The sequence below is a fragment of the Apodemus sylvaticus genome, chromosome 1 (genome assembly GCF_947179515.1).
Source record: "Apodemus sylvaticus chromosome 1, mApoSyl1.1, whole genome shotgun sequence".
NCBI lineage: Eukaryota > Metazoa > Chordata > Mammalia > Rodentia > Muridae > Apodemus > Apodemus sylvaticus.
In genome coordinates this window covers 127,713,344-127,727,959 of record NC_067472.1, presented here as the reverse complement: position 1 = coordinate 127,727,959, position 14,616 = coordinate 127,713,344, and the positions used below count along the sequence as shown (strand labels likewise).

Sequence of the window (14,616 nt, the reverse complement as noted above, 5' to 3'; positions counted from 1 at the left end):
GCTCATATTCCTGAAGTTGTGAGCCACCAGGTGGTTGCTGGGAATGAACTCTGGCCCTCTGAAAAAGCAGCCAATGGCTCTTAGCACTGGGCCATTGCTTCAGTCCCACAAACATGCTTTCTTGGCCATGCGCTCATATTAATATTACGATAAGAATATCTATGGAGAAGCTGGACAGACAGCTCAGCCGTTAAAAGCATGGGCTTCTTTTTCTAGAAGACCTGGGTTTGGTTCCCAGCACCAGTATTAGGTGGTCTATAATTGCCTGTAACTCCAGCTCCAGGGGATTGGAGCCTCGAGGGGCACTTGTGATTCTATGTTCATATCCATGTGCAGACACATAACACCTACACATAATTAAAATCAGTAAAACTTAAAACAACAACAACAACAAAACGTTGATGGATTGGTCCCTGCACCTCCCATGGCCCTCCATAATGGAGTTCCATGGCTTCTTGTCTTTTTCTTGGTTTTGGTCTCCTCCTTCCCTTTCCTTTGGGGTTCCAACGCCCTCCGGTCTCTCGTCTGCCTCTGACATAGCCTTTCTCATGAGCGCCACAAGATGCTGGAGCCTGAGGGATTCAGGGCTCAGTCTGAAATCTGCTCATGGCCACAGCAAGCACTTGGAGCTGGACTGGCACTTTGAAGATGCTGAGAAGTCTTTTATACAAACCATTTTCACTAGGCAGCCAGTACCCCAACCCTGCCCAGGTCCCCATCTGTGTGCCCCGCCCCCAGCACCCCGCAGGACCCGGGTTTGCCCCAGGAGTGCTGACTTTCAGGCCACTGGGAGTGGTACGAAGCAGTGGCTGCAGCCATGCTGTGGGGCCACACAGGACGTTCCTCCGAGCCAGGCCGAGCAGCTTCAGAAAGCCGGAGCTGGGAGTGACACATCATCTCCCCCACTGCCCCGCCTGACTGCAAAGGGAGGGCAGAAGCAGCCTCGCAGGTCGAGGAGAGGCAGAGTTTGGAGGCCACTGGCTGTCCTTAGGGAGTGTGCATTGGCAAGCTAGTCCGCTGAAGTGCGGCTGCCCGGGCTCCAAGGAGAACGCCAGCAGAGCCCCTCGCATGGACAGAGGACCCGCTCAACCATCAGGCCTCCCGGAACTTTTTCTCTGGGGCATGGCCATTAATTTGGTTTAACTCCCAGACTCTCTGTCTCTCTTACTAGTGCTTCAGACTCCTGAGAGAGTACATGTGAGGGGCCGTGTGGATGGGCCAGCATTGTGGAATTTCACCGCCCAGTTCCAGGAGGTGAGAGACCAGGAAGCCCCCAGCTTGCAGGGCTCCATCCTGGGCCCAATAAAAGACCTGGAGATGTCTGCAGAGGTTTTTTTGTTGTTGTTTGGTTTTTTTGTTTTTGTTTTTTGAGAGAGAGAGAGAAGAGAGAGAGAGAGAGAGAGAGAGAGAGAGAGAGAGAGAGAGAGAGAGAGAGAGAGAGAGAGAATCAAAGCATCTGCAAAAACCATCAGAGGAAAAGCCTGATTTTTAAAGGGTTGGAACGAGTAACGGGTAAGCAAGCATGGTCTGGAGACTCCTGAACCTGTGCGTTGGGATCCTGGGAAGGTGGAGCAGAGCTGCTGGCTCCCAGCTGTGCTGGCCCCAGAGCAGCTGCAGAGGCAGCCATGTGACCCTTCTGAGTCAGCCATGCCACCCTTCTGAGTCTTCCCAAACACTGAGGCGCTCACTTCCCAAGTCGTGGGCTCATTGTTTCTCAGAAATCATTTGCTCACGGCTTGAGGTCTTTGTAATAATATAAAGAATAACCAGATGGGGTGGCACATGCCTGTAATTCCAGCACTTGGGAGGTGGAAAACAAGAAGTGGAGAGTTCAAAGTTGTCCTCGAACATGCAGCAGCTGGGGACTGGTAAGGACCATAGAACAATAGCTAACAATAAATAACAATAGCAACAGAATCCAAAGGATAACAGTAAAAAAACGGAGGAAGCTCATCCCGTGGGGAAGGGGGAGGGAAGCTGGGCACCCCCCCCCCATTTGTTAAAGAAACTGAGGCAGAGAGCAGCCACCAACTTGCCTCTTCTACACAGTGAAGGGTAGAGGTCAGACATGGACCCCAGGATCTCACTTGCTTGGGCCCCGTGTCTGTTCCTGAACGGAGGTCCTGTTTGCTTCTCAGGTCCCGGCTGATAGCGGGGTGTTTCTTTTCACTCTCAGGAGGATCTGGTTTGGGCAATGTTCGTCCTTTGCGGTCATAGGAAGACACTGGTGGGCAGTTTGCAAAGCCTCGCCTACAGCTGCTGTGTGCACAGATTCTGGCCCCTGGGTCTCCCTCTCTCGGGCCCCTCCTGGGAGATGCTTCACGAAGAAGCTAAGATTTCCTACTCCAGGGCTCTTGTTTATACCCAGAAAACCATTCAGCGTTTTCCCTGCCCCCTCCCAAGGGAGAAGCAGTCAGTCTGTCCTTACTCGAGGGCTACCTTTGGCCATTGTAGTTGTGGGCAGGCAATCCCCAGCCCAGAAAGTAAACGGGGAATTCCAAGGGATGCATTTCTCTTTTTGCTTTTGAGTCGGAATCTCAAGTTAGCCCAAGATGGCCTCAGATTCAGCAGGTAGCAGATGATGACCTTGAGCCCCTAATTCCTCTGCGGTCACTTCCTATGTGCTCGGATTACAGGTCTGTGCTTCCAACCGGCTCAGGACTAACTCTTCTTTCACCAATCGAAGAGTCTTGCTTTCCCACGGGCCTATGTGTGACCTGGTGAGGACTGTGTCTAATCAGCTGACTTCCCAGTCCCCAGCTAGGTGGCATCCTGCTGCATCCTCTTATCCCTCCACCCGCCCCCTGTTCATTCGTTCCAAATTCTAAAACTTCCACCCTCCATCACCAACCCCAAGTCAGAACTCCAGCTCTGAGCACGTACTCATATTGGGAGGTAGAGCATTGTAGGGTTTTTCTTGTTTGTTTGTTTGTTTGGTTGGTTGGTTTTCCCTACCCATTTTCTCTAGGCACCAGGCATAGATCAGCCTGCTGTAAAATGTCCACCTCATGTCAAGGTTGGCAGCCGAGCATCCAGACACCTGTGGCTGTGACTAGCTCAGCCCTTCTGGCAGAGATTCCCTGATGACAAAGTCCTAAGAGGAATGGGGGAAAAATGAGGAATGGGAAGTCCATTCAGAAGGGACAGGCGGGAGCAGGGAGTCCACACCCGGAACAGGGGCCAAACAATGGTGGGGGCGAAGGTCACCGGACAGGATGTAAATAGTACAAGCCTTGACAATGTGAAAACTCAAACTCATAAACCGTGGGAGGGGAAGGAGCTAGGAAGTGTGGTGAGCTCATTTCCTCTCCTGAGCTCAGGTTGTACAGAGGTGCCGTCTGCGGTCCCAATCTGTCAAAAGCACAAGCCAAAGCACTTCGTATTGTTCTTTGGGAAATGGTTTAGAGACATAAGAAGTGTGTGACTCTTTGTGGCTTGGTAATTTCCCCCATCACGTCTAGATTTCTTTTTGTTCTGTTAAACTTATTTTTTTTTCCCCTAAAAACACACAGTTACAGGCACCCATTCCTGTACCCGCTGATCCTTTTCTGTTATCCACGGAGCAGACATCTCTACGAAGCCGCTTGGGTCTGGCCCCAGTTATCTCTAGGAGTTCTAGGTTCCACACCACTCAAAGCCCTGCCTTGCTTACTGCTCTGTGCGTCTCTGCACTTGTGATCATGAATGTGCACATTTATAAAAACAGGGCTCTTTCTTCATTACAGTGGTAGAGATCAATTCACGGTTTCACTTCCTTCCCCAGGACAGCAAAGCCTTTTAAAACATATATATATATATTTTTAATTTTTACATTTAAAAAAATAAATTGCATCCAGTGCCTACAGAGGCCAGAGAAGGGCATGGAACCCCTAGGACTGGAGTCATAAATGGTTGTGAGCTGTCACGAAGGTGCTGGGAATTGAGTCTGGGTTCTCTGGAAGAGCAGTCGGCGATCTTAACCACTGAGTTCCCTCTCCAGCATCCCCCCCCCCTTATATATTTCTGATAGGGTATCCTCTAGTCCAGGATGGCTTCAGTCTTGTAGAGCCGAGGCTGGCCTTGGACATCTGCTCTTGCCTCCGAGCACTGAGCTTACGTGTGTGCACACCGGCTTGTTCACCTTCAGGATGCGGCTTTAAGTCTGGGGAATCCGGTGCCACGGTAAGCACAGAGACAGAATGTAGGAGGCCTTGGAGTCGGTCTCCTTAGGGTCAGAGCCTTGTGTCCCCCAGGCAGAGAGGTGACCCTGAGCCTCTCTAAAAGTGGAAAAGTCGCCCTCTCTCTGCATTGCTTTTAGGTTGCTGGAAGGGACGTAGGTCTAATCGTCTATGGTGGTCACGAAGGATGCTGATGGCCTTCTGTCATCGTGGGATCCCGTCCGTCCTGATGCCACCCTTCAGGGGGATCGAGTGGCTCTCGCGGGTTATTTCCTGGTCCTGAGACCACTCGCACAGCCTCAGCTCCATCTAGTGTTCACTTGGGGACACAGCCCCCTCTGAGACCTTACTGCAAATCTTACTTTCCAGAGCGGCACAGACCACAGTGAAGTCCGTTTAGAGCAACCCTCCAGTGCTAATATTTGGCATTTCAAATCAAGTGTTGTACATGCCCAGCACTCTGAAGCATCGGGACTTATTGCCCTTACCGGGACAGGTTCATGTAACAAATGGTTGTAAAAACCGACGCTGATGGCCAGGTGTGGCGCTGCATAGCTTCAGTTCCAGCACTGGAGACAGAGGCCAAGGCCAGCCGGGGCCCTTAAAAAAAATCAACATTGGCTGATGGATTTCCAGGAGTCAGGAGCAATCCTAAACTCTTGAATTGTGCGAGTTCACTTCACACAACCCAGTATCATGAAATGGAAGGTATTTATTTCATTTTAGAGGTGCAGAGAGATGAAGTAAAATCTGTCCCTCTGAGTGGGTGTGGTCCATTAGGATGCCCATGTCCCAGTGGCTATGAAAGGAGGAAATGGTGTCGGGAGAGGGAGGTGGCGGTGAGGTCAAGGAGTTGAAAGGGGCATGGGGTGTGCTATATAATCAATACACACTGCATAGATATACGAATTCTCAAAGAATGAGCAAAAAATATGGAAAAATGACTACTTTGTTGAGTGTAGGCAGGAGCAGCTGGGTAAGCAGGGGTGAGGAGGGAGGCAGAGAAGGGGCTTCTGAGTGGCCCACTGGGGTCAGGCTGGACCGAGTGTGGAGAGCATCGGGGTGACAACTGTGACCACAGAAAGAGCTTGGCAGCTGGGAGGTACTGACTGAGCTCTGACTCTATGCCAGCCACCGGGATGACCGCCATGCTCACCTGAGCCCTCGAGAACAGTGGGCATGGAAGGCTGAGAAGGAGGGATGGTTTCTCACACCCAGACTTTTTAATTTTTAACAAGATTTATTATTCTTATGCACACTGGTGTTTTGCCTGCATGTGAGGGTGCCAGATTCTCCGGAAGCAGAATTACAAGACAGGTGTGAGCTGCTATGTGGGTGCTGGGACTTGAACCCAGGTCCTCTGGAAGAACAGGCAGTGCTCTTAACCTCTGAGCCATCTGCAGTCCTCGCACGCAGATTTATACGTAGAAGGCAAGAGGGGTGGCACACGGACAAGACCAAGTTGACAAGGAAATGGAGACAGAGGGTGAAGGACTAGAGGAGAGAGCATGGGCCTGGGTGACAACAAGGAACAGGGCCCGAGGGAAAGGGTAAGGCCAAGGGAGGGCTTCGTGTTATGGGAGAATCAGCAGGATAGGAACTAACATGGCGGCGGGTAAGGCTCCCAGTGCTCAGTGTGTACAGGAAAGAGAGCTCAGAGCTGGGTGTGGGAGGGAACAGGTGCTGTGCTCTGGGAAAGGAAGGAGACAGCCTGTAGTCTGAGGGGACCTGAGGAGAGGCTTCTTGCTTTCTGTTTTAGGGAGGAGGCAGAGGTAGGTGCAAAGGCTGAGGTAGAGGGCTTTGGGGTGGGGGCCCAGGCAGTTCTTGGGAAAGAACAGAGTAATGACACATGGAAGATGAACCCAGGTTAGACTGATGAACCCAGGTTAGACCGATGCACCATGGAGAGGGGGAATTAGGTGGAGATTTGGATGAGCTTAGGGGAGGGGCATGAGACAGAACACAGGAGGAAAAGAGCTTGGGGTGGCTGGAGGGGAGAATGCTTCTACCGAGGGTCTCAGAGAGGGCAGAAGGCTGGTTAGTGGGCGAGGTGGGCTTACTGAGTTTCTGAAGAGAAAGGGCCAGGTCTGGGCAGTCAGAGCAGGGCCCCGGCAGGCTTCCCGAGGCTGCTAATCCTGGGGACCAAGTCAGGAGTCAGGGGAAAGGGCCCGGAAGAGGCTTCACATGCCGAGAAGGGGACCAGGGCTGAGGCGGACTCTGAAGACGCTGGTTAGAAGTGGGATTTCTGAGAGAGATCTTAGGAGTCACCCCCAATCTGAGCACCCGGTGTGGCTGGGGAGCACGCCGCTGAGGGAGGCTTACTCAGAGGGCAAGAGGCACTGGGAAGAGGAGTCAGGACTGGTCTGGGACAGCTGGGTTAGGAGTGGGGCCTCTGGCAGGAGGAGGCAGAAGGCAGCCATCCTGGGTGCCCTGTCCTTGTTACCCAGTTTCACAGGGACCGTGCACCTTCATATTTAATGAGGAAGCTCAGTAGGGCTGGCACAGGACTCAGCCAATGGGCACACATTGGTGACTGCCAGCCAAGCAGGCAGACAGCTAGAGAAGCTTCCCGCCACACCGCTGCACCCAAGGTCGAAGAGAAACACCGAGGGCAGATACAACCATAGTGTGCTGTTTTTAATTATGAAAGATGTAAAATGATGCATTATAAAACTTGGAAGCTTCTTTATACAAAGTTCGATCTTTCAATATTGCTTAACAAAAGGCCGGGAGTTAGGACACTGGCCGGAAGTCTGATTAGCTGCTGGGATGGCCCCTTTCTGGAGCAGTAGAAACGCTGGGAACCATCTGTGCATAAATCAGAAGAACTCAACAGGAAATGTCTTCAGATATGCGCACGAGCATGAATACACAACCTCTCAGCCCAGATAATCTACAGTAGACTTGGGGGAAGGGAGCAGGGCAAAGGAGAGCTGATCCTGACAGGATCACAACACTTCTCCTCACGTTCACGTCCTAAACCCCCGCGACCGACTGCGGATGGCCGCTGCTAGGGAAGGGCAGCTGGTGGCACAGAGAGAAGATACTGGAGAGAGGCCTGGGGAAGCCAAAGCCACTTCAATGCTGATGCCTAAGACAGGTCTGTCACAAAGGCAGCATGGAGTACAGGCTTACACGGCCGGGACAGGGCGACACTGCCTCCTGGTGTACTCAACACCATCTAGACGGGTGGGCTCTCCAGTAGCTTAAAGCTACTCACACGAAAAGATCAGGTTGATGGGCCTACGGGCGGATTTAGTTCAGTGCTACATTGTCTTTTTTGTTTTTTGGGTTTTCTCTTTTTTTTTTTTTTTTCAACTTCTCCCATAGCCAGTGCTTGCCCTCCGACTGGAAAATGTCTCAGGAACAGGGCAACTTAGGGTATGGGGTCGTGAAATATCCTGTCACACCCCTACGAGAGGACAGCAGCTATCCAAGCAGGATTCTCCTCCTCCTGACCCTGTCACCTCATACCTGGCTCTTCTCCTTGTGCCGTGTGGGTGTGACCGACACGATGATCCCACGGATAAGGCTTGATGCAGAACGCAGATTGTGCTGGGAACCCCTTTCTCTCAGCTTTTACATCAGCATCGATCTCTGCCTGAAGGCAGAGATCCAATTTCAGGGGCCTCTGCTGTGGGAGCTGGCTTGTGTGGGTGTGCTGGGGTGCTGGGCAAAAGCTTTTCACTTTCACTAAAGCCACCCCGCTCTGGGATCTCAGGCATCAGCATATGCGCTTCACTGGGACTAGGGCTCGCACGCAAGCAGAAGGCCGGGGTGGAATCAGGTGAAGAGGATTCTAATTTGGTTTCCCAATTAAACAGCAGAGATGGAGGTAAATGGGAGCACAGAATTCTGGGCTCCTTGGGGAAGGCTCAGCACGGCTCCATCGGGCTGTCTGAAGAACCTTAAGGAAGGCCTAAGAAGAGCCCCGCGTGGGAGCTGGAGGAGCCAGCTTCCGGCCGCAGGCTCCTAACAACGGGTCAGCTTCCTCCACTCCATCCTTGCTCTCCCGGGTGGGAACAGCCACTGAGCCTCAGCTACATGCCTCAGGAAGGGCAGCAGGTGTCCGAGACAAGATTCTCCCCCAGGTCCTCCTGTCCCTCAGCCTGGCTCCTCCCCCGTCACTTTCCCCATTTGGGGCCAGGAGGCAGGTGGCAGTGGAATCTTCTCAAATCACTGTGTGATAAGGTGTTAATGAATAACAAGAGGCCCATGATCCAGGCCATATTTCTTAACCTCAAAGTTTGCACCTCTATTTTAAGCAATTTAGAAAAACAAACCCTGGGTCTGAGTGGGAGAATTTGCTGTGGGCAGTCTGAGTGCCAGGTGCCCCACCGCCATGGGGTCTGGTGTGGTCAGCCATTCTGGAGGCGCTCACTGGGTGATTCCCACCTAGCTGCTGAGGGACATACTCCCTCCCGCCCGAGGAGGGGTGCTGGGCTCGCGGCAGGGCTGGTCGTCTAGTGTTAAGGCATGCTCAAGAGAGTGGATCCAAGGCACCAGTGTGAGAAGGTTAAAGCTCTGAGCTGAGGCAGGGATGGAGACAGCTACAGGTTAGACCACCCCACCACGAGGGAGGCACGGGCATTCCCTCATCCATACCCGGGCGCCATGCCTTCCTACCAGGCACTTGGTGGGCACGAGGGTAGGGGTCGGTACAGGACAAGGCGCAGCTCCTGCTCTGGGAGCTTATGGTCTAGTGGGAATTGCATTGAACTTGAGGTCTGTGGAGAAGGCTGGGGAGGGAAGGGCAGTCAGCTGCCCTGTACTAACAGGAGTCCCTGCAGTTCCTTCCAGTGGGCTGGAGGGTGCAGGCCTAAGGCTAGGGCACCTTGTGCAGGTGACAGGCCTGTGGCCTCCCTCTCCTCCTTCAGTCTCCTGGGAGCACTGTCATCCTCAGGCTCATCCTGTTTCCAAGGAAATTTTTGTTTCAGTGAGCAACTGAGTCTCCTCTTCCTGTCTGTGAGGGAAACGTGCACACACAGAGGAAAGCAGCAGAAGAGAGACTGCAAACTGGGAGGAAGCTTCCCGCACTCAGTTTGCCTGACTTAAGCCTGCCCTGGGGTGGGGTGGGGTGGGGTGGGGTGGAGTTGGTTAAGCTTCTTCATTGTAAGTAAGCCATCTGACCGAGCAGTGGCCAGGCCCAGAGCCCCACCAACTGGAGGGGTGCCTGGCTTTGGTGGTCAGACAGAAAGGCATCATGGTGCTCTGGTACCGTTGTGTGACACTGAGCCGACTCCAGGGGCCCGAGACCCCCAACTGCCTCCTACACCATTCTGTGTTCAGTGCTGATGGGGACCCGAGGTTTGGAGCACCGACATATTACACAGCATTTTCGACATTTACACACTGACTGAGTGGCCAATAAAAAGAATTAAGGGTGACATAGTGAGCTTCCTGGTCACCAGGAGCTCCAAAAGCAGCTGGCCTGTAGCAGTACAACTGGTGCCACGGGCCGGAGAGCACAGCTGTGTCTACGGAAGCCTCGGTGGGCGGGCGGCATCTGAGCTGGGACCTTAGTGGAGAGCCTGGGGCAGCATGGCCCCCCTGTGCTGTGACTACCATCAGGTGCTCGCTGGCTCCGTTCTAGCTTATTCGGGCCGGTTCGGTTCCCCAGTTCCACTGCATTTTGTTCATAGCCGGTCAGCCCGAAATGTCTCCTCCACAGAGGGGTCCAGCAGGCCCATGCTGGAGTCACTTAGCATGTTGAGTCCATCCAGGCTCAAGGGCTCGATCTGCAGCTCCTCTTCCAGTGGGAAGGGCGTGCCCATGTCCAGGCTTACGTCAGGCATGCCCGACAGCCCCCCACCAAGGCCTTTGAACAGGCTGGTGCTTGTATCTTCTGAAAGGAGCAGAGAGGAAATTTGGAGACAGGAGGACCGAGGCTTCTAAAGTGACAGTTCCCAACATGCCCTGACAGGACAGTGAGCACTTGTGTACTGACCATCCCAGGCCCATGGCTCTGGTCCCTGGAATCAACCTATTCTTAGACAGAGCCTCATTCTGTAATTCTGTATGTCGCCTAGACTGGCCTCAACCTCAAGGGACCCTCCTATCCCAGCTTCCCAAGTGCTTGAATGACAGATGTGTACTGCCAAGCCCAACTAAAACTTTGAAGGTTTGAAGGTCCTCCCTACAATGGTTTTTAATCACCTGAAACTAATATTTACATCTTAAAAGTCAGGTCGAAGCAGGGGATTTCATTTATCTAGGCTGCATGATTTAACCTGTCGCACAGAGGTAAATGTGTGGAGAGGGGACCCGCAGGGAGCTGGGGTGGGGCCCACACTCACCTGCCAGGATGGAGCTCGGGAAGCTGCCACAGCTGGAATACGGGTTTGGTCTCAAGTGGAATGAGTCCTGTGGTTCTCGGTGGCTCTGCTGTACCAAAGGCACCTGGAAGCACCGAAAGTCACACGGTGGGCCAGCAGCTCTGCTTCTGAGGTACATGGACAGCGCAGAATAGCCCCCGACTGTCCCGCAGACCCTTCTAGGATCCCGGAGGATCCACCAGGCAGAACACTCCCTGGTACTCAGGCAGGTCCGTGAGGACCACACTGGGTGATTTTTCTCTGCCTATACTCTGCCTGCTGCACGACCTTAAGGGACACAGTGGGCAGTTTCAGACTCTGAGTCTCAGATATGCCCACTCTGCAGTCTCACCAAGACCCGTGCGAGCCCCTCATAGGTCCCTCTGTGGTAAAAGAAACAGTTGGCTCTCTGGCTTCTGAGGAAAGAGAGAGAGAGAGAGAGAGAGAGAGAGAGAGAGAGAGAGAGAGAGAGAGAGAGAGAGAGAGAGAGAGCGAGCCTTCCCTTCCCTCTGACCAGCGCCTCTCTAGGGCAAAGCCTGTGAGGGCGGCTTACAACTGGGGTCTGATTGAGGAATCTATGCTGAAACTAATTTTAAAAACCGTTTTTTAAAAAAATGCTTCAAGAGAAAGAGCTCTAACACTCTTGAGGAGAGTACTGATCGTCACCTAGCTTGGTAGGGTTATGTCTTTATGAAACGGTGAGGTGGGCTGGGGGGGTAGCTCAGTGCTTCTCTGGCGTGTGTTAGACCCTGGGTCTGACACCCAGCACCACAAATTACAAAAATAACAGCAGCAAACAGCAGGCAACGACTGCTCTTGAGACACGGTATTACCAGAGCCCCCTTGGCAACAGCATCTTTATCTGGTTTACTATTTACTATTATTATGTTGTGGAGCTGGGTCCACCCTTCCTTTGCATTTTAATTCACTTTAGAGCCTGACTATTCTTACTGAACACTAAAATCTCAAGAGATAAAAACATAAAAGCAAAAGAAAGTGGCTGACTGCAAACACTCTGTTCCCTGGATGGGAACTTGCCCCATCCTGGTCCTGGGCTCAGCTCTCCTGGAGAGCCCCGGCCTGAGCTGGGTGCAGCACCAGGCTTGCACCACAAGGCTACACTACTTTCCAACTCTGCTCCTGGGGCCAGGCATGCCTCCTGGTCCCTCAGAGTCCCGACATAGGAGACTGATTAGTTAGCTGCTATGGTCCCTGTGCACATGAATGTGTGTGTGTATGTGTGTGTGTGTACATTTGTATTATGTGTGTTCTAGAGGTCAGAAGGCAACCTTGAGTGTTATTCCTCAGATGCCATCTACCTTTTAAATTTGAGGCAGGGTCTCTCATTGGCTTGGAACTTACCAACTAGGCCTGGCTAGCAGGCCAGAAAGCCCTAGGGACCCATCTGTCCTTGGTGTCCCAGTGACAGGGTTATGAGTGTGTACAACCACAGCAGGAATTTCTTTTATCTTTTGTTTTTAAAAGATGTATTTTTATGTGCTAAGTGTTTGCCTACCTATACACATGTCCACCATATGAGCATGCCCAGTGTCTAAGGGGGCCAAGGAGGGTGTCAGATCCTCTAGAACTGGAGTTACAGGAGACTGTAAGTTGTGCTGGGAACCAAACTGGGTCCTTTGGAAGAGCAGCCAGTGCTCTTATCTGTTGAGCCATCTCCGCGTCACCCCTTCCCATCTTTGAAAGGGGTCTCATTAATGTAGCCCTGGTTGGTCTGGAACTGGTTACCCAAACTGGCCACAAACTCACAGAAATCTCTCTTTATGTCCCAAGTGCTGGGATTAAAGGTGTATACTACTACACCTGGTGTCTACTTCTTTTTTAAATGCAGGTTTTGGGGATAGAACTTAAGTCCTTGTGCTTTATTGACTAAACTATCTTTCTAACTCTATGACTAGAGTGCTATGTAAATCCAGCAGTCACTGCTCAAACAGCCCCTCTGCTGAGACCTAACCCTGCACAAGGCACCGGCTGAGGTGGCCCCATCAGTACCGAGCGAGGGAAGATGAGCGAGGGAAGATGCAGGGTTCTCCCTCTGGGCTGTGGAACACAACAGAAACAGTGAAACAGTGAACACCACCTACAAAACCTGTGTGTGGTCGAGAGGGTCTACACATAGAACAGCCTTGATGGTGCCTTTTATACACCAAGGAAATGGCACCGCAGCGACCACTTACCTGTTGAGGAAAGGCAGGGCTGGGCCTCATGGGCTGTTGGTCAAAGCCCACATCTGGGAAGAAGCTGGTCAGAGCTGAACCCTTTGGGAAATATGGAGGGAATGGTTTAGAGCTGGAGTTCAGACTGAAATAAGTGCCCCCCCCCCCAATGTCTCACAGTGACTTACCTGGGCACTGAGGAGCTGGAAGTCTGACTGTGGCAGGGAGGGGGCTGCCTGGGGCTGCTGAGCTGGGGGCTCCTGGGCATGGGGCGGCTGTAGGAGTGACTGAGGCAGCTCCTGGGGTGTGGGGTAAGGGGGTGGTGGGGACACTTGGGCTTGAGCATCTGCAGGCAGGAAGGAAAGTGGGCTCTGCTCTGAGGTCACCATCTGTGAAAAAAAACCACATGACCCGTTAGCTTCCAAGTAATAAGGTTCAGGCTTAGGAAGGTCTGGTGAGGGGAGGAGCTGCGCTCTCCCTGAGATGGATGCTCTACGAAGCCCTTCATAGCACATCTCAATTCCATGCCCCGGAAAGCATTTCCTATCAGCATCATTTCTATTGTTGAATCAAACAAGAATATGGCCAATTTCCTCTACTTTCTCAGTGCAAATAATGCTTTGTTTTTAAAGCCACAACTGCTGGTGAGAGATAGAAGACTGGAAAAGGTAGCTGTGCAGCCATCCTAAACTAAAACAAGAGTAACAAAACACTAACAACAGTGAACACCACCCAGCAAACCAAAGTCGTGACCAACACTAATGGGAGAAGACCATGGGAGAAAAGAAGATGGCAGCACATTGGTAAAACAGCAGAAGCAGAGAAGGCCATCACCAAGGAAAGTAAGCAACCACCAAGGAAGGCCAGGAGGTAACCCCAGTCCCGAGTGACTGAGTCCCCACCTAACATGTTGGGGGGGGTGGGCAGGACAGGATGAGCAATGGTTGAAATTAACCCCCGAGGGTCTGGTCAGAGTTTCTGTGAGGGCAGCTAGGCTCCCTCCTGGATGCTGGCCCGGAGAGTGGAGGCATTAACAAAACAAGAAAGAACTTCTGAAAAATAGTGCAAAAATCTTCCAGAAAACAAAAACAAACAAACAAACAACAACAACAAAAAACCCCAGGGTCCAATAAGATGGCTCAGCAGGTAAAGGCCTGTCACCAACCCTGACAACCCTAGAGTGACTGCCCAGAACCACATGGTCACGGGACAGAATCAACACCCAAAAGTTGTCCTCTGATCTGTGTGTGTGCCAGGTCCTGCACCTCAAACACACACACACACACACACACACACACACACACACACACACACACACACACACACACACAGGAGAAATGAGCAGATGCAGCGAGGAGAGGTAAGAGTATGAGTGGAAAATTTCATGATGTTCAACATTCATACAACAGGATTCCAGGGAGAAGGGAGAAAAGTCTGGGACGTGTCATTGGAGAAATAATTGAAATTCCCAGAAATGATGGACATAAGTTTCCAGACACAAGAAACCCTCCAGCCTCATTCCAAGGCACATTATCTCAAAGTTTCACATGCTGGAGACGAGAGAGAACATCCAGAAGCCTCCAGAACGTGAGGGAGATGTCACTCAGTCCTAGGTCTGCCACTGGAGTGAGCCCAACACACCTGACTGGTGGAATGCCTCAGCAGAGCTCTCTCGCTAGCTCAGCTATCGACTGAACGGAAGGTAGAATGGAGTCAGTTTCCGCTCATGCAGAGGCACCTGTACTGCCCCCCACGGCTTACAGAGGATCTGTGGGAATGTGTTAGGCTTGTTCCAAGGCCTGAACTAGCAGTGCTCAGCTAGAGAGCCAGGGCAACACAGGAGCGGGGTGTTAACATCTGGAGCACACAGATGCTCACTGTTAGCTCCTCCTGGGCGATGGGGTCACCACATCACCGCAGACATAGGAAGACCAACACCACATATTGTTCTCACTGAAATGATAATAGATG

The 14,616-nt window shown here is 52.1% G+C and overlaps 1 protein-coding gene across 2 annotated transcripts in view; it reads right to left on the bottom strand.

The window, feature by feature from the left end:
* Positions 1 to 6,772: 6,772 nt before the first annotated feature.
* Crtc3 (CREB regulated transcription coactivator 3) overlaps positions 6,773 to 14,616 on the bottom strand; it is a 105,154-nt gene continuing 97,310 nt past the window's right edge. For both annotated transcript variants that reach the window (XM_052159861.1, XM_052159868.1), the window contains exons 12-15: positions 12,834 to 13,034; positions 12,667 to 12,747; positions 10,454 to 10,556; positions 6,773 to 10,002 (exon numbers count right to left, since the gene is read on the bottom strand). In XM_052159861.1, coding sequence (XP_052015821.1) covers positions 9,794 to 10,002; positions 10,454 to 10,556; positions 12,667 to 12,747; positions 12,834 to 13,034 — 594 coding nt within the window. In that variant the 3' untranslated portion in view covers positions 6,773 to 9,793. The remainder of the gene's footprint in view (positions 10,003 to 10,453; positions 10,557 to 12,666; positions 12,748 to 12,833; positions 13,035 to 14,616) is intronic.